Genomic DNA, 23,356 nt, shown 5'->3' on the forward strand with positions numbered 1-23,356 from the left:
AATCATCTGCTGTGTAAATGATGAGTGGTAATAATAATTGGTATGACTGAAAATGAAAATGTAATGACAACTACTTGAAAGATAAATATACAGAGAATCAATAAAATTACGATGATGGCTAAATTTATCACATGAAATTCATATTCTATGTAGTCTCTCCTTAAATCTAAAGGAATCTTATCTGACAAGCACTACATGCAGTTGATACTGACACAAAACTAAGAACGTATAAATTTTCAATAATCTGAATTAGAATTACCGTTACACCATATTTCTTAAAATACATCTGCAGTAGCTATGAGAAAGTCACTGCTTTTTTTTTTAGTAACCTGAGCCTACTTCAAGCTGCAAGAATACTTGAAACAAGTAGACCATAACTGCATGTGTATCACTACGATAAAATCACCAGCACCAAATCCCAGTATCATTCACCCTACATCATGTACTACACAAAAATATAACAAGTAAATGCCCCTTAATCTCCAACTATGCATACTGCTAAAACAGTGATACTGTGAGAAATTTTTTTCTACTTCAAGTTCATATGCAGTGATGTTGCCCAACACTGTGACAAGGTAGGAATTCAATATATGATGACCTGCTTTAAGCAACAATTCTCAAAACCAATACCAGCTAGTCATCGTGGGATGTTCCCCTCTTAATTAACAAATTCCTTATTGACAACCCACATTTGGGAGAGAGAGAGAGAGAGAGAGAGAGAGAGAGAGAGAGAGAGAGAGAGAGAGAGAGAGAGATGAAATGTGTAAACTGCCAGTTACCAGCATTTCTTTTCCATTTTAATGTTTTACATAATTCTGAAAATTCCACCATTAATAACTAACACTTAAAAATTTTCAAAACTGTTGACTGTAATGACTACAGTATTTTCTTTATCAGTTGAAACACATAACATTTGAGGAAGACTTTCAATTATCAAAAATACTATATGTACACAAATTAAGTAAATAAGACCATAGTTTCAATATCAGTACTGTAATGGTAAAGCAAATTTTTTATTAACAAATTCTAATAATACAGTGTACTGAAGAATTTCCTTGGATTTATAAAAATAAAAAAATTGCATATGGTTAATCTTTTCCTTATACAAAATGCAGGTGAAATGTATCATAACAATATACAACATTAATTTTACACGCTGCACAATCCGTCTGACATTCTAAACGCATATTGCAGGGTCACAAATCACAGTGATCAAAAGTTGTCATCTCAAAATCAAAATCCACTAAATTTAAATAGTCCGAGGTTGTTCATGAGAAAGTATTCACGAAGCAGCTTAGCATCCAATTTCGTCAACGATATCTAAGAGTTAAAGCAAACCCACAACTTGTAATTATGTAAGTTGGTTCCTGCTTACTAACCAATGACGAGGATTACAGGGAAGAGCTGTCATGACTCTCTGATTCTACACCACCCACCCTTCCCACATGAATGTATCTAAAAGAGTGATAAACATAGGCTATTAAAATTTTTTACAGCCCCAGTATTCAATTGTTAGGTGATAACAAAATCCCTTTAATTAGCAACAAGCAAATACAAAAGTTTACTCTTAAGGAGACTCCAGAAATACAATACCTCAGAGAATAGTTTAAATGGCTACATCTATATACTGTACTTGGACACCTTACTAACAATTGACATAACTAATTACAGAAATTATGTGAGTAATGGTGATACTACGCATGTCTGATGAGTAAGAACATTACAGTAATTACAAATTTTTGATGCACTACAAACTTCCTAGCCAAAGCAAGTAACAAAAAACCCAGTGTTTTATGTATGAAAACTACTTTCTTATCTGTGAATTACCAGAGAAAATGTATTTCCTTAAGTAAAAAAAAAATCAGCACCATACAAAATACCCTACAGCTTCCCTTTACATAAAAACAAATTGCACAGTACATGTCTGCAAAACTGGTCATCATAATAACTTCTGCTAATTATGCAATTCTGTTATTTTCTCATTCTGATTCATTCTTAATCTATCATAAATTTCAATAAAACAAGTTTTCAGTCACGGTAAAACTTTAATCTTCTTCTTCAAAGTGTTGAACAGTGACTTGGTGGCCAACTACTATCTCATTAACATCATAATAGTCTTTCAGTGAATGCAAGTCACTAAATTCTAATGACAATGTCATATAAAGGAAGGAAAATGAGAGACCATCAAAGAAACAAATCCTAAGCTCACCCTTTCAACAACTCTTAAACACCATAACAAGTCTGTGATGGATGACCTACCTGGGATTTGGAGCTGAACTTATAGACGGCACCAACAACCGACTTGCCATGTTGTTAACAGGTGTAAACAAAATAGTTATCACAGTCCTTAAAGCAATCCAAGTGACTAACTATTTAAGCACTAAACACAAATTAAGAGTTTTCTCTTTTGAAGTTTCAACGCATCCAACATGCCGAGAAGAAGAATCTCAAAGAAATGAGAGCTCTACACCACACATCCCAAAGGAATCAACTAAATCACCGAATGAAATTTCATTTTATCTCTGCCGTCTATCCCTCCTCTGGGAGAGTAACCTCTCTATCAGTCAAGATAAATATTTTTAATTTTCCTTATATCTGGTAAACAGTGCAATACTATAATTATCACATAACACTAAATGAACATTAAAAATTCACAGTTTTCAACTCATGATTATTCATATGTGACACTACAAATTTCTGCAACTCATAGTTAAGTAACCAATCTAAATATGGTAAGCTCTGCAGCAGTCAATATCACGATGACATTGAAACATTACTATTCATGAAAAAATTTCCATCGAATATTATATACAGAGAAAAATGGGCCAAGCCCAGTAAACCATCAAACATCAGCACTGCCATCAGAATACATTCATGGGATTAAGAGAAACCAATCTTACCAGTACAGTATTATATAATACGTGTACTCAAACAAAAAATGCTAAGCATCAATTTCACCTTCAAAGCAATGAGTGTATTAACTACAGTAACTGGTTTCATATTTTAATGATAACATTATTCTTATTATTGTATGTTAAGTCCATGGTAACAGCAGTCACATCCAAGGACAGCACACTACAAACTAAACTTCCCATAATGTATACTACTACTAATACCCTGTAAGAATATTTCAGCACAATGATGCATATAAAAATATTCATTGTCTAAATCCGTCATAAAAACCCAAAAATATACAGCAAATCTAAGTATACTTCAATTTAAATCTCAATAATTGCTTTTGCTCTCTCATACACCAGATAAAAGCAGATCAATGCAAATTTATAATAAATAAACTAATATCATCTAAACAGGCAAAGACTGCTATCTTCAATCCTTGAGGTTGAACTTACAAGATTGTAGAATCTGCTTTAGTGGTGGAGTTACCTTCTTTACATTACTTAAAAAACAAATAACCTACAAAAGTTCTCAGAAAGCAAGTCTACAATTCAATTAAACAGATCAGGTTTTTGCCCAACACTGAAATCAAAAACTTAAAAGAAATATAAGCATTTACTGACTTTAACCATTCTGACAAGTCCATGTTTTCAAACAACAACCATCCAAAACCTTTACTGAATTTACTTTAACCATTCTGACACTAGTCCATGTTTTCAAATGACATGAAGAATAAAGTTCAAGTTAAAAAACTAATAGTCTACAAACTCAAGTTATGCTTTGAAGATCTTAATTTCATGATTCAACTTAAAAATGTGCCATCTGCACATACAAGGTATGGGAGGCGCTACTATATCTTGAGTTCACTGCATGAAAAAATCCCATCAACTTCCCTTTGTCTACAGAGATTAGGATATAAATGCCGGATGCTTCAAATTTTTTTATTAATGATAGGGTACTATTTGCTTGTCTGCATACCAACAGCCTCCTTCAGGCAGTGGCTTCCTTTTCACCATATTTGTGAAACTTCAAATTTTTACTCCCCCCTCAGGCTCATCCACTTCACCCTACTGTAAAGGAGGGCCAGTGCTTAGCTGCAAGTCAAAAGCAAAGGAGAAAGGAACTGGTCACCCTACCCCACAAACCTCGATGGCTTATCATACATATCTCTTTCCAAGACATGTCCAAAACATAATTTCATATTAAGGAATAACATTAACCATTATAAGAATATAACAACTCTACATCAACAGGAAACTTCAATTATCGGCTTTAGCACCTGTATCTTTGGATTTAGCTTGTGCTACCAGCTTTGCAAGCCATCAGTATCCATATTCTTCAAGAGGTAAAACTAAGTAACACTGCCCATTACCATAGATCACCCAACAGGCTTTCTGGCAGTGTCATAGACGTTGAAGCTGGTCAATTTCAGCATGTAACACTACCTTCACTCTACTAATACTGTGCTTATCAGGCAGGCTTGCCATCACCTCAAGAAAATGACATTTTTATAAAAAAATTAAGTTTTATATATACTTACCAAATATTTACATAGCTATTAGTTTCTACTTAACGCAGCAGCTCAAAGTTCAAAATTCGTGGTAGCGTTCTTTTGTTTTGGGTGTAGGTATACTGCCCCGCCCACTTTCGGGGAAGGATATGTACAACACAGCTAAAGAGCTCAATTCATTTATGCCGTATGTCCATGAGAGGGGAGGAAGTAGGGCTCTGAGCACGTAATTATTTAGTAAGTATATATAAAACTTTATTTTATTATAAAAATGTCATTTTTATACAGGTATATGTAACGTACCAAATAGTTTCATAGCTGAATCCCACACTGACAGGTGGTGGGATACATGGACAAAACTACTCAAAAACACTTAGAGATGGAGATGAATTTGAAATAGAAAAAATTAGCTAGCATCGTGAAATGCTTGTTGTAACCTTACCTGGTGAGGGAGCTATGGCAGGTAGGTACTGTCTCTGGTCTGAGCTCCTCTTGACCTGTAGTGGTGTGGCAGTAGAGCCAAGAGTTGATTCTACTTTAGTGGGTGCTCTGCAACGTAGGAGTCAATCGCAGGTTGCCAAAGCTAACAATCCATAAAAGACTCATCGAAATATGTGTGCGCGCCCTTGCCCTAGGCGCAGTACAAAATATGACCAAAAAATTAAAACCTACACCACCAACTCATTAAAATTCAGACCAACTGATGGCACTCACAACACACTGCCAATCAGGCTTCCCAAGAAAAAACACCAATCCTTATTCAAGGAGAGTGGATAGAGGAAAAAATCAAGACATGCCTCCTATCCCTCGTTACCCAACACCATGCCAGCTGCGAAAAGTGCGGGCGTAGAGTACCACAACTTTCATAAACTGTTTCCACATCTCGCAGGTAGAACATTACAAACACTGATTTGCATTTCCAATATGTGGATTGCAGGAGAGAAGTCAGCGATTAGGTTACATTTGAAGGCCAGTGAAGTCACCACTGCCCTAATTTCATGTGCCCTGACTTTACATAAAGGAAGGACATCCTCCTGAATCCTAGAGTGTGACTCAGAAATCACAGTCCTTAAAAAGAATGTTACAGCATTCTCAGATAAAGGACAACTGGGGTTTTTAACTGAACACCACAGGTTCGGAGAAGGACCTCTAATTTCCTTGGTTCTTCATAAATACTCGCGAAGAGATCAAACTGGGCAGAGGACTTTCTCCTGATCTGTTTGACCTAGAATGTTAGGCAGGCTCTTGACCGAAAAGGAACGTGGTCAGGGACTAGAAGGGTCTTCGTTCTTCGCCATGAATCCTAAGGTCAAGGAGCAGACAGTGTCACCTCGAGTAAAGCATACCCTTTTATCATGAGCATTAGCCTCAAAAGGTGGGCCCGAGAGCCATTTGAGGACTATAACCAAATTCCACGCTAGTACAGAACTTCTTTCTTGCTTACAAGTATTTACGGATTTTATCAAGTCACTTATATCCTGATTTGATGAAAGGCCTATTCCTCTGTGTTTCAAGACAGAATTCAACATTGTTCTATATCCTTTAATGGGTGAAGTATCTAAACCTTTCGAGGATCTGAGGAAAAGCAAAAATTCCGCAATCTGAGCTACAGTCATCTGAGAAGAGGATATACCTCTGTCACGACACCAGCTCCGAAAAACTGTCCACTCAGCTCAGTAGACTGCAGCAGAAGATTGTCGCCTACATTCTGCAATAGTTTCTGCAGCCTTCCTTCAAAAACCTTTTGCTCTGACAAGCTCCCTGACAGTCTGAAGTCTGTCAGAGCGATAGTGGATAAGCCCAGGTGAAAACGTTGAAAATGATGCTGTATGAGATTTCTCTTCTGAGGTAGAAGCCTTGGATAATCTACTAGTAGACTCAGAAGGTCCGGGAACCACTCCTCGTCTCAAGATTCAACCAATCTTGCAACATGGCATCCATCGCCAAAGCTTGCGGATCTGGCGTCGGGGAACAGCACAGAAGGAGACGATGGTTTCTTGACGTTACAAACAATTCTACTGGTGGTTTCCCCACAGCTTCCACGGGTCGGTGCACACCTGTGGACTGAGTGTTCACTCCATCGGTAGAACCTGTTTGCTGAAACTCAATTCATCCACAAGAACGTTCATTTGCCCTGGACGAAGCGGGTCAGAACAGTGGTCCTGTTGTTCTGTGCCCACAGTGGAAAGTCTTTGGCTGTTTTGCACAGCAAAAAAGAATGGATTCCTCCTTGGTTCCTGATGTAGGCCAGTGCGGTCATGCTGTCCGAATGGACCGCAACTGTCCTTTCGAAGGTCTCTGTCCCAAAGAACTGAAGGGCCAGGTGTATTGCCTTCAATTCTTTTACATTTATATGAAGATCTTTTTCTGTCGGAGACCATAATTCTGACACCTCTAGGCCGTTGAGAAGGGCTCCCCAACCTGATGCGTGGGAATACAACATTAAGCTGGGGTTCACAGGAGACAGCCACATCCGTGTCAAGAATCTGTCCTACGCCAGCCACCACCGAAGGTCCTCCATGATTTCGGGGGTGATTTCAAAGACAAATGAATCTGGAAATACTTTCCTCCGCCAGCTGGCTCTGAGGTAAAACTAGCAGTCTCATATGTAACCTACCCAGAGGAACAAACTTCTCTATTGAAGACAGTGTTCCTAAAAGGCTCATCCAAGCGTTGACTGAGCAGGATGGGCTAGAAATGAATTTCCAGACTTTCCAGATACAATTGAGAATCCTTTGTTGGGACGGAAAAGCCCGAAAATTCAGAGAATCTATTACTATCCCCAAATATAGAATTGACTGTGTGGGGACTATCTGCGACTTCTTGAAGTTTATCAGCAATCGTAAGTCTTGTGCAAGCTGAAGTGTCTTCTGAAGGTTCTCCATGCATTGAACTTCTGAGGGGGAGCGAAGGAGCCAATCATCCAGGTACAAAGACACATTTATCCCTATGAGGTGTACCCACTTCGCTAATGAAGCAAGAACACAGGTAAAAACTTGAGGGGCCGTGGAGACGCCGAAGCACAGGGCCCGAAACTGGAAGACCCTGTCCTGGAACACGAATCTCAGATACTTTCTACAATCCTGGTGAACTGGAACATGGAAGTGTGTCCTGCATATCTATTGTCACCATCCAGTCTCCCTGCTGGATGGCTGCCAGGACCGAGTGATTTGTTTCCATCTTGAACTTCGTAGTTTGAATAAAGTAGTTCAGAGCACTGATGTCCAGGACAGGTCCCCATCCCCCTGATGATTTGGGAACTATGAAGAGGAGATTGTAAAACCCCTCTGTGCTTGTGTCATCGACTTCCCCCACTCCCTGCTTCTCAAGCAGAGCTGAAACTTCCCAAGACAGGACCGAAAACCTCTCTGAGCCTACAGAGTAGGTTGTCAACCTGATGGGAGAGGTTACTACAGGAGGTTTCTCCCTGAAAGGGATTGCATAGCCCTCCTTTAAGACTTGTAGCACCCATGGATCTACTCTTCTTGTCTCCCACCTGCTCCAAAATCAAAGGAGCCTTGCTCCCACCGGGACACAGAGGACAGGTAACCCACTTGCAAGAGACAGGTTTGTTGAAAGGCTTTTTGCTGGGTCGTGCTGGACGCATATTGGCTCTCGGACGAGACTGGAAGCAACCTCTGCTTCCTCGAAAGGGCTGCTGAGCCAACAGAGAAGAGGTCCTGGTAGAAGGAACAGAAGCAGAAGAAGGAAGTGTCGGGATCCTAGTCCTCTTGGCAGATTGAGCAAGCAGGTCTTGGGTTATTTCTTCTGCAATTCACCTGTCACTTGTTATGGGTTATTTCTTCTGCAATTCACCTGTCACTTGTTATAAGGTTTCTGGTGAAAACAAAATGTTACTGTCTAAGGGAGCGAACAGCAGGGAAGAACGTTGAGAGGGAGTGACCCCCTTAGAAGTGAACGAGCACCATAAATCTTGCTTAAGAACACCAGTAGTAAAAATGGTGGCTAGCTCATGGGTGCCACCCCTCACTGCTCAATCTGCACCAAGGAAAAATTCTCTTGAAGTGATGAAGAGTCCTCGATCTTCTTTGCTAATGCTCCTGAAGTCCAATCGAGGAAACTCAGAGCCTCGAAGACCTTAAAAATATCCTTCAACAGATGCGCTAATTCCGACATTGTAAACAGCATCCTAGCAGAAGAGATGGCTGATCGACGTGTAGCATCTGAGACTGGAGAAGTCTCCTTGAGAGGAGGCAGACACTCTCAAAGACGGAGCTTCTCCAGTGGCATACGACAGATACTTCTGTCGTATCAGATACGGAGGAGGCCCACAAAAGACGGCTATACCCATGTCCCTCTTCTCTGACAACCATACGTCGATACATGCAAGCGCTTTCCTGGATGAGGAAGAAAAAACCATGTTCAGCAACCTAGTCGCTCCTGTCGGTTATTGCATCATAAATGCTGAACCTAGAGAGGATGGGGTGGCTGGAGAGAAGAAGTCCGGATAGCACATCAGGAAGAACTGAAAAAGGGCCGAATAGTTCAATGTGGGAGCGTTGTCATCCACGGGTTCCTCCTCTGAGGAAATTGGGGACACTGGAGGATCCGAGGGAACCTGAGTTGCCGCAGCTGGCTTCTGTAACAGGTTCAAGATACCATCCAAATGGTGCTGAATAGGAGCTAAGGAAGGACACTTGATGTCCATATACTGAACACTCAAACAACACATGATCACTCTCCTGGTGCTCAGGCACTGGACACCCATAAGCTGGAAGCACAGACAATGGACACTCATACAAACGTCGTTCGGACACTGGATGATCATAAGAATGGTGTTCAGACACTGACTGCTTGTGCTCGGGCACTAAATTCTCAGACTCTGGGTGCTATGACACTTTATGTCCGTACACTGGACTAACTAACACTTTCTTGGACACTTTGTGGCACTCAGTGGACACAAAAAGGGAGTGAGAAGCTTGAGGAGACTCCCTAAAACTACAAAAGGGAAGAGGGCTACGAGCCCAAACCAACACTTGCTTACAAGCCGGGGGAACATCTTCTTCCATCAAGGAGCCAGACCTTTTCAATGGTCTCGAAACATTAGCAAAGCACCGACTGTGCTTTTGAGGCCCAATAGAGTCCGAGTCACTGGAAGATAATGCATGCATGTCCAAGTGGATGCCTCTCCAACGGCAATCATCTGAGTCCTGGGATAAGCACACAACAGGCTTGGATGATGCATCGACTAATCATGAGCAAACCCCAATGACCTCCCTTTGACTGCCATTTGCTTCCTCCCAGGTGAGCAAGGGAGTTTAGCAGGGACCTTGGTCTAGGAGCATTGGTGGGATGAGTAGCCGCCCCCTCCACTGAAACTGCACCCGACACTGCACTGACACTGTTAAATCTGCCCAAGAGGACATGCACTGAGTTCCCAACCTGGGAAATGGTGTTCACTAACAAATCAAATTTCTTATCAACACATGCTTCTAGGCTAGCAATGGCATTGGATTCAGAGGAATGAGAGCCAGGGATCGGAGTTACTGGAAAAATCGGAGGCCTTGAGATAGGGGAAAAAGTGGTCACAGGTGTTGCAGGTACAGGTAAATCAGCCACATCAACCCCCGGAGACAAAACCTGACTAGCAGAAGCCTTCACTTCAGCCCTAGCAGTAGCTTTTCTATGTCTGTCACGCTGTAACTTTTCTAAATATGCATTCAGTGTCTTTCACTTCTCCTTATCCCAGCCCTTATCTTTGTCACAGCAAAGTTCCAGCGAGCAAACTTGCTCCCTACATCAATTATAAACAATGTGATTGTTATATTTGACTGAAGTCAACCTAGTCTTACAGCCTTTACTACAGTACCTGACACTAGAAAGGCTACAATCTGTCATGGTTAGTCCAATCAAAATTAGTCAAAGTCAGGAAAGCCAAAAAAAGAATCCTGAATTAGCTAAGCTAATTAAACTACCAAATTCCACAAAGTACTTCACCAAATGAACAATATCAAGGACATCCGGTGAAAAGCAACAAATTCACAGCTGCCAATGACCAAGAGTTCAGTCATTGACTGGGGGAAATGAATTGAGCTCTTTAGCTGTGTTGTACCTATCCCTCCCCAAAAGTGGGCAAGGCAGTATACCTACACCCAAAACAAAACAGCGCTAACGCGAATTTTGAATTTTGAACTGTCATGTAAAGTAGAAACTAATAGCTATGTAATTATTTGGTAAATTTTTTAAGTATATAAAAGTACATTAGCATCTTCAGACTATTTTTTGTTCTCCTGTATTGTTAACTTTATTATACCTATCTATTCATTCTAAGACAAAAAGAGTACAAATTACGAAGTCAAATGAAGAAGAAACAAAGCAAAAACAAGAAAGAAGACAAAACCTACAAAAATAAAAAAAACTTCATCCATTAAAGACCACCAAGACAGCAATAAAATTAGGCCGATGCACCTTCATTTTTCTGAAGGATACTGTAAACAAAGCATCCATCACACAAAAACCTCATGTCTCCAGTGCATAACTTTCACCATAATGCAAAGGAACCAGTACTTATTCAAACGGAACTCCCAAAGCCTCTTCCTAGCTAGCTGTCCAAACTTTCTAGCATTTAGTCTAGCTCCATTTTTCACCCCTTCTTTAACAACAAATTCTTTGTTCCAGCTCTATCAGTGTTTACATATGTAACCCAGTGATCTAGCTGTACTTCTTTAAATTTAATAATAATAATAATAATAATAATAATAATAATAATAATAATAATAATAATAATAATAATAATAATAATAATAATAATAATAATATCTTGTTTAGGAGAATGGCAGCATCAGTGGAATTCATTTTATATACGGTCTTTTCAAGTCTTCTTATTATTATTTTCTTGTCATCAGGGCTGATATTTGCCAATGACTAGCAACTATCAGCCCTGATGAGAAGAAAATAATAAGAAGAACTGAAAAGACCATACATAAAATCAATTGCACTGATGCTGCCAGTCTCTTTAACAAGACTTGCTTGAAAGAGGGTCCGCCACCTTCAAATAATAATAATAATAATAATAATAATAATAATAATAATAATAATAATAATAATAATAATAATAATAATATCTTAGAAGAAGACCCTCTCTCAAACAAACTTCATTAAACAGAATGGTTGTCGGGATGCCATTAAGTTTGTATTGCAATTTCTCAATATTTCGAATGAGTTTCTTTGTAGCAGCAGGTAGGTTATGTAACAGCTGTCCAAAGTTCATTTATTCTTTAAAGTTTCAGTAGTACTCTTCCACCATTGACCAAAGGGTAATGTAATGAAGCCAGGGGTACAAATATGCCACATTTACAAAATTTTCCTTTTGGTTAGTGGTAGTAGAGTACTACCAAAATGTCAAGGAAAAATGAACCTTGGACAGATGTTATAAAATAATAATAATAATAATAATAATAATAATAATAATAATAATAATAATAATAATAATAATAATAATAATAATACCCATGAAAACTTTATTTGCTGGGTAATTGCAAAAATATTATCAGATCATAGCCCTTACAATGGATACTGTCCTCAAAGGTATCAACTGTGACATCCAATATCATTATACTTATGCTTGAACAGAATAGAGCTTCTATTCATGGGAACTGTAAGTACAAGTTACTTGATATGTACAAGCAAACAATCATACACTTACACACTCAAGAAGGAAATAAAAGATTGATACATACATTCCAGACTTCTTGTCGCTTAGTGTATTTACACAACAGAAAATTTGAAAAATCTCTTTACACAGGACATAAATTGTATATGAGAAAACCAATGAATGGTTTTCAGCTGCCATGCACATATGATTTTACTGAAAATAGTTCTCCAACTGCAAAAGTAATTCACATTGAAAAACTAAAGGCTATCTCTTCAGATACATTATTTTTCTGTTTAAGTGCAAGGGTGTTGTAAAACAACCTGAGAAATGCTGAACAGATGTTCTAGCAAAGTCAGTCATACACAGCTATCTAACAATTCCCAATACAAAAGCTTTATGGGATATTTAGATCAGTATCACTTTTTTATGTAGCATATAAAAAACTTATTTCTACTATTGTCAACATGTCCAGCTTTGGACCAACAAACCAAGTGCCAAATAGCTACCTAAACTGCTGAAAAAGTGGCTAATGATAAGTACAAGCTCCCTTAATTTGTAAGTCCTGCCTTTCCCTTGTGAAACACCTTCAATCCCTGACTCTACAGACAAGATATATACCAATCAGGGAATGGTAGGAGGACACACCCAGAACAAGTAAGAAGTATGGAACCATCCCAGTTAAGGAATCAGATATAAACTGGAGTACACATATAAACTGGAGGAGGCACACCTATTTTCACCTGGGTTTTCAAGACATTTGAAAAGCTTAAACAAAAATAAGTAACCTCTAGCTCAGGGGAACATAAGTTCTTCACTTATGCACAACACTCTCATTGTTCAACCCATGATAAATAAAAATGGCCAAATTTTTTGTTGGAACACCCACCCCGCAAATACCCCGGTTCTTTGCATAAAATCACTAGAAAAGGATAAATGTACCGCTAATCATCTAAGGGGGGTTTATGTTGAATGTTCAAAGAGCTACTTTAACATGCTCTGCAACATTAGGGTTAGGTCTTACTTAGGAAAGCTAACTGGCAGGCAAAATATCTTGCTCTCTCTGTTTCTAAAATTCTCAAGGGCAAAAGAATTCATGGAGTCCAATCCTTTAATGTATAAAACTTGGACCAGGTTACACAACTGATATAATATTTTGCTTAGTATTTGTTCCATTAGGAAAAAAAAAATATGAGACTGCAACTTTTGAAAACATGATATTTTTAATGATAAAATAAGGACACATTCATACTTACCTGGCAGATATGTATATAGCTGTATTCTCCGAAGGTCCGAGCAGAATTTTCAAATTTCGCGGCACACGCGATGCTGGGGTCAGGTGGATTAGTACCCATTCCGCTACGCTGGGAGGCGGTGCTCCAGGAGAACCATTCCCATTTCTATTCAGATTTTCATAGTCCGTTGTCTCCTGAGGGGAGGAGGGTGGGCACTACGAATATATATCTGCCAGGTAAGTATGAACAAACCCTATTTTATCATTAAAATGTCATTTGTTCATGAAACTTACTGTCAGATATATATATAATGAATCGCACCATTGGAAGTGTTGAAGACAGCATAGGATTGAAACAAAACAATGTAGATGATTACACATCTTGGTTCTTACCTTTTAGCATAGCTGACTTAAGTGATTACTGTCACCCAAGTCTCGTCTGCTTGCATGGAGTTTCAGGGTAGGGCCTATATGGTTGGAAGTTCCAGATGATCTGTCAACGAAGGGGCGTGACCACTATGTGACCAGATCATAGCCTCAAGAAGGAAACAAGAGACAAAAATAACCTGGCCTGCAAACACTCATTGACTAGTTAAAAACTAAGGAAAGGGAAGACTGCCCCCACAGTCTACCCCACAACCATAAAAACATAACCAAAAAATTTTTTAAAAACTATTCCTAACCATACATTAAAGGATAGGATGGGTACTGCCTCCTTCTCCCAAGATCGTACCAGCCGAAACGTAAGGTCCCAATGAACAGCAAGACTCATACATGTTCTTAAGATCAACTAGGTAATGAGAGGCGAACACAGAATGACTTCTCCAGCCGTTGGCATTCTTAATATGGATCCAGAGCCATGTTCTTTTGAAAGGCTACTGACGTTGCAACAGCCCGAACCTCATGCGCTTTAACTTTCAAAAGTTCGAAGTCACTCTCCTGACAACTTTTATGCGCTTCTTGAATGGTGGACCTCAAGAAGAAAGCCAGCGCATTCTTAGACATGGGACGTCAGGTCTTCTCTGACACCATAACTTATCGCAAGACCTCTTGACTCTTTCTTGTCCAGAGTAGAACACAGAGCCCCGAACAGGGCATAGTAATCTTTCTGGTTCCTGACCCAGAATACCCGCCCGTGCTAATTCAAGGACTTGGGCCAGGGGTGAAACGGGTTCTCAGTTCTTGAAAAAGCACGGCAGTTGAAAAGAGAGACGCATCGTCTCCTTTAAAACCAATTATTAGATATTGCATGAATCTCACTGATTCTCTTTGCAATGCTTGAGAGCAACTAAAAATAACGTCTTCTTTATTCACGTCCCTCAAGAAGCAGCATGAGAAAGGGTTCAAAGGGCTTTGCATCAGGAACTTAAAGAGCGTCAAATTCAGATGGAATCAAATACTGATGCACGCCGTCTGTTTTGACCTAATGAGAGTCATAGGTCCGTATTGTTGGCGATATCTATTCCTCTATGCCGAAGACATAAACAACATACTCTTATATATAGTAGAGACTGCAGCTTGAACCCTGAAAAGAAGGAAGTCTGCAATCTGGCTCACAGTGATGAGAAGAAATCCCTCTCACGTTTACACTGTCGGAAATAAGGCCTTAGAGCTGGTAGCAGTGAGAATGTTCTCTGGCTCCTCAACGATCGCTCTTGCCACCTGCTTGAAAAACCTCTGAAACTATAGCCAGCACATTCCCGATGAGTCTGAGCAGTCAGGCCACGAGGCGAGAGAAGGTTTGATAATCGCTCGTTCGAAGTGGGGCTGTCTGAGTAGATCTGAGCGAAGAAGCTTGCTTTATGGAAAGTCTGCAGGCGACGATACCTCCAGCCACTCCTTGTAAGGCCAATGAGGCGATCAGAGTCATCCTTGTGTCTTCGAAAGCGACTAACTTCTGACCACTTCTCCCAGGATCTTGAAGGGAGGGGAAGCGTAAAGGTCAGGCAGACCAGTCCCAAAGAAGGCGTCTATTGATACTGCTCCTGGATCCAGGACAGGAGAGCAGTAAATGAGCCTGTTGTTCTGCCGATGTTGCAAACAGGTCTACTAAGAATTAGGCGCCGACCCACAGTCTTTTGGCACCTCCTGGTTCAGAGTCCCACTCTGTCGGGAGCAGTTGATGGCGACGACTTAGCAGGTCGCTCGCGTTCTGAGCGCCTGCTTTTCTAAACCTCGTCAGGATCAATAACGTTCCTGGAACTGCGCCCTGCAGGATCTCTTCGCGAGACGAGCAGGAACGAGAATAGGTGCCTCCTGCTTTTCAGGTAAGCTAGGCTGCCAGGTATTTCTACGCGTTTACCTGGACTGTGCGGCCCGGACACTTGATCTTGAAGAATCGAAGGGCTAGAAGAATCGCCCTAATTCTTTCATATTGATATGCCAGGTCACCTGTTTCCCCTCTCCAGGTGCCTGACACTTCTCTGAGTGTTGCTCCCACCCGACATTGTGGCGTGGAGAACAACACTACAGGTCGGGAGACCGGAAGGCTGAGAGACACGCCTTCTAGCAGCTTGAGAGATCCAACCACCACCTGAGATGCTCCTTCACCTCGAGGAAAGTTTGAGAGACAACTGAGATTTCCTTGTCTTCCCGGATGTCTTGCAGGAAGAACTGAAGAGGCCTGAGATGTAGTCTCCCTAGGGAAACAAACTTTTCCAGTGAGGAAATGGTCCCCAGCAGACTCATCCACTCCCTCACCGAACATGTTTCTTTCCCTAGGAAGGCTAGGACTTTTCCGTAGCACAGCTGTTGACGTTCCGGGGACGGAAAAGCCCGAAAAGCCACTGAGTCCATCTGGATCCCCAGATACCGCGATGGACTGTGTTGGGAGTCAGTGTGACTTTTAGAGTTGACCAGCAGGCGAGTTCTTCGTCCAGGTTCAAAGTTGCTTTAGCCAGATCCTCCGAACACCTCCTGCGATGGCGGCTCGAATCAATGATCGTCCAAGTAGGCGACGCCTGCGTCGCCTGTCAGATGCAGCCACCTTGCTACATTCCTCATGATGACGGTGAAAATCATGGGAGCTGTGGACAGGCAAAGCAAAGAGCTCTGAATTGATGCACCTTTCCCCTCAGGCGAACCTCAGGAACTCCTTGACTGAGGATGTATGCGGTGCACATTATCGAGAAGTCACGGCGTCTTGAAGATTAGAGAGGATACCATCAATCCCTGGTCTTAAGGCTCCCAGAACAGACGACCGTCTCCATCTTGAGAAAGTTTCTTTCACGACAAGCAGTTCAGGCTGCTGACATCAGCACAGGTCTCAACTTCCCGACTGTTTCGGGACCCAGGAACAACCTGTTGTAGAAGCCGAAATTCAGGTCTAAGACCTGTTCTACTGCTCTCTTGACGAGCATTTGCCGCAGCAGGTCGTACAGGATCTCTTGTTTCTCTGGACCGTACACGGAGAGAGGTCCAAGGGCGAAAGGCTTAAGGGAGGGGGAGAAAGGAAAGGGATCTTGTATCCTTTCTCTAAAACCGAAAGGGACCAACTGTCTGCCCCTCTCACTTTGCAGGCCTGGAAGCGCAAGAAGCCTGGCACCCACCGGTATCTAGAGGGGAGAATCATCACTTCTTGCCCTACCTCTAGCAGGGCTTTTCCTCTCGAGAGGTTCTTTCCTCGAAGAAGGCTTTGAAGATGATCCGGCCACGAAGGGCTTCTTCATCTTGGGTGAATGCTGGCGGGTTGGCGATAGTCAAGTCCACCCAGGAACACGCAGGCGGCCGATGACTGAGCCAGCAGGTCCTGTGTGAACCTCTTGCAAGCTTGCAGCGATGTGTCGCTTTTACCATCGGCCGGGAAAAGATGACTGGAAGGGCAAACAACAGTTCTCCTTTCTGTACTTGGAGACGGACTTCGTAGCGAGCCGCCCAGAGTGACCTCTTCTTAAGCACTCCAGACGCAAAGTGCGAGGCCAATTCGTCAGAACCATCTCGGACCGCCTTGTCCATGCAAGACAAGATGCTCAAAAGGTCCGACAAAGAGATCGAGTCCTGACTCCGCGACTTAAGGTCCAAAGCTCCAAGGCACCAGTCAAGGAAGTTGAAAACTTCTATCGTCTTGAAAAGGCCCTTCAAAAGATGGTCCATCTCCGTAAGAGTCCAGGGAACCTTGGCCGTCGACAGATGAGACCTCCTACTCGAATCAACGAGAGAAATGAAGTCTCCCTTAGATGAGGAAGGAAAGCGTAAGCTGGAGGCCTTCTCCGGTCTCATACCACATCGCCCGCTTTACCGAGAGTCTTGAAGGGAAGGGAGGCGAAAGAAGACTTTCCTTGAGCTTTCGCGAGGAGTCCATCCACAAATGGACTTTCTTAGAGGCCAGCAATTGAAAGCGATTTAGTCATCTTCAAAAATCCGGAGGCTTTCTAGACTTAGTCGAAGTCAGTTGAGAAGGAGGAGAGAGAGGTACTGCCGGCAGAAACTTGTCGGGAAACAATTCCTTCAACAGCTTGACGAGAATCTGGTAGTCCGACGACGAGGACTGATCCTTAATCTCATCTTCAGACTCCGAGACCTTGAGTCTATCTCCAACATCGGGCGGGGAAGAGCAGAGAGAAGTTGGAGAGGAAACACGCCACTTAGGGACCTCTGCTTGGAAGAGGAACTGGCGTGCAAAGCAACAGGAGGGAGCAGAGACCACCACAGAGAGCGACGCAGCGGCAGGTGGGCGTCTTGAAGAGAGTCAAAAGCACGCCCATCGAGCGTCGATCTAACGCAGCATGAGCTTCTTGGCGTCCAATCGGCGTCGTCTGGCACGGCATGGCCAACGTCTGGATCGTCCTTAGGCGTCGTCTGGCAGCATGGCCGAGCGTCGAGCCTGGCGGCGTCATCAACAAAAGGTGAAGCGTGGCGTCTAGAGCGAGAAGGGAGGGGAGGGCGTCCTGGGGTAACGTCACGGCCGGTCTCCCCAGCACCCTCCGGGGCGAAAGTCTGGGGTTCCTTCCCACGGCGAGCGAGGCGAAGCAGACGAAAGGTGGCGAGCGAGGGTCGGAGAAGGAAAACGCCTAGATCTCTTCACTGGAAGTCAACATCCTTCCCGGTAGTCGCGGGACCTGGACTCTCCTCTGCAATGAATGAGGAAGTTGCTGCATGGAGGCAATAAGAGGGTCTCGTTGGTGGCGCCTCTCTCTCTGGAGAAAGTACGGAACCTAGAGGCGGGGCGAGGGACGTCTAATCCTCTTCTGCCCGAGGAGGAGAGCTCTTGGCGTAAACCGTCTTCTTGGATGACGTCCTGTACTTTGCGAGGGAATGCATCCACACAAACTCTGGCCGAGGAGCACAGAGTAAGGAGAGAGAAGGGCGTGAAGCATCCTCCTCCTAACTATAAGAGGGCGAGAGTCTAACTAGCCAGTTTCCAACCCTGCGTGGGAGGGCGTGTCAGAAGGCGAGAAAGCAATCCTTCAGGACCGAACACGAGTTCGGCGCCTGGGCAGCCTGGGAAACGTCTTCAGGACCTGCCGGGGCCTTGAACTGGTGAAGTTCCCGTCCACCCTCCTTGACTCGACATGCTCTCCCTGAGTCCTGGGAGTCAGCGGAGGTCCAGGCCTGAGGCATGATGGGGCGATCCTGGCGCCTCCACTACACTGGGGGCACTGGTCACTTCACAACGCACTGGCAGGCTGACACCTTGGAGTTACAATGCACGAATCGATTCCATATGGCGGAAAGCATATTAATCTCCACTGGCACGATCTCAGGGCTGGAGACAAAACCACAGGATTGAGTTCTAAAGTACAGGGGAGTTAGGGCGACGTAACTTACTTCCGCCAAAGAAACTGCTCCTGGAGGAAGACCTCCTCAGTCGATCATCCAGCTTCCTCACATAACATCATATGCTCTCCATTCATTTTCAGACAAGCACACATTCATACACCTATCATTCAACATGCATATATGCTTCTACAGTTAGAACATACAGTGTGGTCAACGCAGCTTTGCGGCAACCTCACCTTACATTCAGACATACCTGCATACGGTAACTAGCAGAGCTAGACTTGAACATAATGATAGTCTAAAGCAAAACCAAAGAAAAGTCAAAAAGTATGCCACGTCTACCGATCCAAAGTCAAAAATACCAAAGACAATCAGATACTCGAAAAAAGCAAATCCTATGAGCGGAGGTGCAGACCCAGCAGTTGTTGACAACACCGGCTGACAGAAAATCTGAATAGAAAATGGGAGCGGTTCCTGATACCGCCTCCCAGCGTGAGAGTGGGTACTAACCACCCACACGACCACGGCCACTGCGTGTGCCTTGAGAATTTGAAATTCTGTCGGACCTTCGGAGAATACAGCTATATATATATCTGACAGGTAAGTTTCATGAACAAAGTAAGTATGCTTACCAGGGGCCAGAGGTAGCCATGTTACTCTAAGTACAAGAAAAAAACAGGACATAAAGAAGGGATTTCAGTTAAAAAATTTTCAGAAATATGCAGAGAGAGAGAAGAGAGAGAGAGAGAGAGAGAGAGAGAGAGAGAGAGAGAGAGAGAGAGAGAGAGAGAGAATTTCTACACTTGGTTTTATTTCAAATCTTAATGAAACTCCCTAAATAACTTAAAATATGAACAGATCCAATCATTCTCTTAATTTGTTCTTTACTACCCATTCTTATATCTGCTTTCATTTCTTCACTGCCAATATTTTTCTATTTCTACTTCTCAGGGGTTTGATAACATCTGGAATTTTATACATTCATACCAAGGTTTGGCATCTCTTTATATCTGATCAAGAGGGACAACTGTAATTCTAAAATATTAACAAAGATGGATAAAAGGATGTTAAGAGATGAAATGTAGCCAGAAGATTTTGCATTAACCAAATACAAGAGAAACCTACATAACATTGATGACAATCATGAAATCAAGAGTGCTGTGCTCATCTGTTTAAAAGTGAACTGAATCACACATACTTCTTTTACAGCTATTTGGCACCTGGTTTTTCATTCCCTGGACATCTAGACACGAGTTAAAATAAGTTTGTTTCAGATCTGTATCGTGTGGGCTTACATAACTGTAACCCCAGAACCTAGATAAAAACACAAAATCTGACTTCTGAAATGGACTGAGATTGTGGATCAGAAATATGCATTGCACAATGAGATTTCAAAACATTGTGAGATTAACAAAATTGCATAAAAACAAATTTTATTTTGTAGCCTATACTGTAGTGAACATAACTTCATTTGATAGACTGACTGCAAGGACAACTGTGGATCCAAAACACAGCATGTATTTTTTCACAGTAATGCCAAATACTGCACGGTAATACAAATAGTTCATCTTTTTACCACACCTGAGAACTGTTTTGAAAACACAAGTATTATGTGATGCAAAATATATAAAAAAAAAATTCTGCACAATTCCCATCACAGGTCAAGGAACTGCCATTTCAATTTGCAAGACATTCAAGTAATACCCTTAGAACTATTTCAACAAACTACAGGATCAGATTTTCTTCCATGATTATAACACTAACTACAAAAAGTGTGGACATGTTCTCTACTGCATACTGCAGAGTGCAACATGAAATTCTAATGCAGATAAGGATACTGAAGGAGGGAAGAAGATTATAATTAGTGCAGTGCTGCATTCAACTGGTATGAAAAGAAAGTGATCACATTTTGTGCATTTTCTAATGTAAACAATATGTGACAATCTTTCCTAAAAGAATGTCTACAGTAGGTACAAGTGGTGCGAAGGAATGTAAATTATACCATAAAAGAAGAACTGGAGCAAAGGTAGACCAAAATGCAAGAAATTTATTGCTTTTCAGGACCAAGAACCAAAACAACATACTGTACTGTACTGACTTTAAAATTAACAGTTTACACAGGGTACTCACCTAGGACTCTGAGCTGGACTAGCATTAGTGAATTCATCAGCATCAAAAAAGTCCTCATCCTCCGAGCTGGAGTATGAGGTTACTGGCACCATGTTGTCTGGAGGGACTAAGGGACAAGGAACTGGAAAGAAATTAAAATAAGCTTTGAAATAAAAATGATAAAGTCTATGCAGCAATTCTATCTAGATGGCAAAATACTAAAAAGAACTTATAAAAAGAAAATTCCAATGTCAACCTGATGACCTTTTCTACCCTGAGAAAGTACATAAAATGAAATATCAACTAAAAGGTTTTCCACATTGCTAAAAGAAATACAGACTGTACAAATTAAATTTCAAGAGCTACATTAGGCTTTGGTAAACAGTACATTAAATTTAATGAAGTTCAATAAGAAACCATGATAAAAATTAATCTAAAGTATGCTATACATGGGATTAGCAAAACAAATTTTTCAAAGTCTTTTCTATTTTTCCCAAGTTTAAAAACCAGAACCTTTTATGCAGGAATATCCTTAAGCGCAAGCTGAATGGTAAGTTACGAGCGGTAAAATGGTGAGTGGAGGAAACACTCACTCACTTGCCATTACTGAGCAAATTTTCCTTCTAAGCAGAGTGGCTAAGGTAGGACTTTGGTAAAAGACTTCAGGTTTTATACCTAAAAATATATAAATTACCTGTTAAAAGTTGTTACAGTATTTGGTCCTATCAAAATACAAATCATCACCTTCTATGTACAAAATTCAACAGACTGGCAAATTGAATCTCCACCTAGAACAGTCCTGGTCCCAGTCTTGACAGTGAGCTTGGGAGCATTAACTCCAGTAACCTTCAATTTGGTCTGGCATTGGAGTGACCAAGCAATAAGGCCCTGAGTCCTAGTGAGATGTGTTTGAAATCTTGCTCATAAAGGAAAACCTCATCAAACCATGTATGACCCTTATAAGGGGTAACACATGTTGGACGGCAGCTACAATCTGGTCATTAAAATTGATAGGTTCAAATTATAGCTCTAACTTTCCCTTTGTTAAAAGGGAGAGTGAAGAGAGTTGCAACCTCTAAGCCTGGTTGCTTGCTTGTGTAGAATACCTGCAACTACACCTCATCCTAAATATAATCAGCCTGAGCTACTGCCTCTCCGAAGGAAGAAGGAGGGGCAGCCCTTCAATCTACCATTCATCACATTCTGAGTACCGCAAGATACTTTTCTGTTAAAGAGGAGCTTGGGTGACTACACAACGTTATGAGCAGTCACCACAGACCCCAAAGACTTGTGAGTAATGTCCCTTTAGAAGAATAAGGAAAAGGTAGTGTGATGCTTCACGACAACAGCCTTCATTATCTGTGCTACCAATGCAAGGGATCATCCAACATCCTTGACTTCATGAACTTTCCCCCAAATTGTACAACTATCTAATTGGCCAGAAAAGCCGTAGGCTCATCTGGTTAAAGCCATAAAAAAATTACTTCCTGAACTCCATCCTCTTGTGCTTGCCAGTAATAATGAAGAGGCACCTCCTGTGAGAGGGCTTCCTTGATGTCTTCCTATGAGAGAACGAGCAGGCAGAAGAGGACAAGGAGGAAGAGGAAGAGTTTGACAATGAAGAGGAGGAAGTACACCTGCATTTCTTTACCTTACTCCTTGCTTGTGCTCTACTCTCCTCTAATGGAGCAGGAGAACTAGTCAAGAGAAGAAAAGCTGACATCAGAGCAGCAACAGCCATGGCTGATGCTGTGGGAATATTTCTCATGGGAAGGATGACCACTACTAGAGTCCCAAAAGGGCAGCGATCATTAAAGGGTGAAACAACAGCAGGTAAAGATCCTATTAACACAGCCAAGGATAAGTGGTCCAGGGACACAGCAAAAGATGGGCTTCCCATACCTTCTTCCAAAAGCACTCAATCAACACTGTCATCCCTGCGGCAGCCTACTTGGTAGAGGTAAATAGTGAACTAGCATGTTTCCGCATAGGGATCTCATTTGGGAGTTCATGTTGATCACTCACCTTCCCATGTGTAACTGCACAACCCCCCTGTACCAAGGAAGCAGCTTACACATAGAAAGAACAGGGAGAAGCTTTGGCATGTGTGTTCATCGGTGTCAAAGGGAGATATTTCCTTCTGATGACATCAGCAAATTCTTTATGCCTTCCTTCTCATTCCCAAACCTTTTCAACTGTGAAGACAACCAACTTGCAAACTCCTGACAGGGTAGATCAGAACTGCAGATTCTACTCATAAAAACAGAACAGTATCAAT

At 41.8% G+C, this 23,356-nt stretch overlaps 1 protein-coding gene across 1 annotated transcript in view; it reads right to left on the bottom strand.

Annotated features, from left to right (window-relative positions):
• Positions 1-23,356, bottom strand: part of LOC136849730 (oxysterol-binding protein-related protein 9) — a 272,256-nt gene that overhangs the window by 152,114 nt on the left and 96,786 nt on the right. Inside the window, exon 7 of the mRNA XM_067123106.1 lies at positions 21,100-21,220. Coding sequence (XP_066979207.1) covers positions 21,100-21,220 — 121 coding nt within the window. The remainder of the gene's footprint in view (positions 1-21,099; positions 21,221-23,356) is intronic.

Source organism: Macrobrachium rosenbergii, chromosome 21, assembly GCF_040412425.1.
Source record: "Macrobrachium rosenbergii isolate ZJJX-2024 chromosome 21, ASM4041242v1, whole genome shotgun sequence".
In the NCBI taxonomy this organism is placed as follows: Eukaryota; Metazoa; Arthropoda; class Malacostraca; order Decapoda; family Palaemonidae; genus Macrobrachium; species Macrobrachium rosenbergii.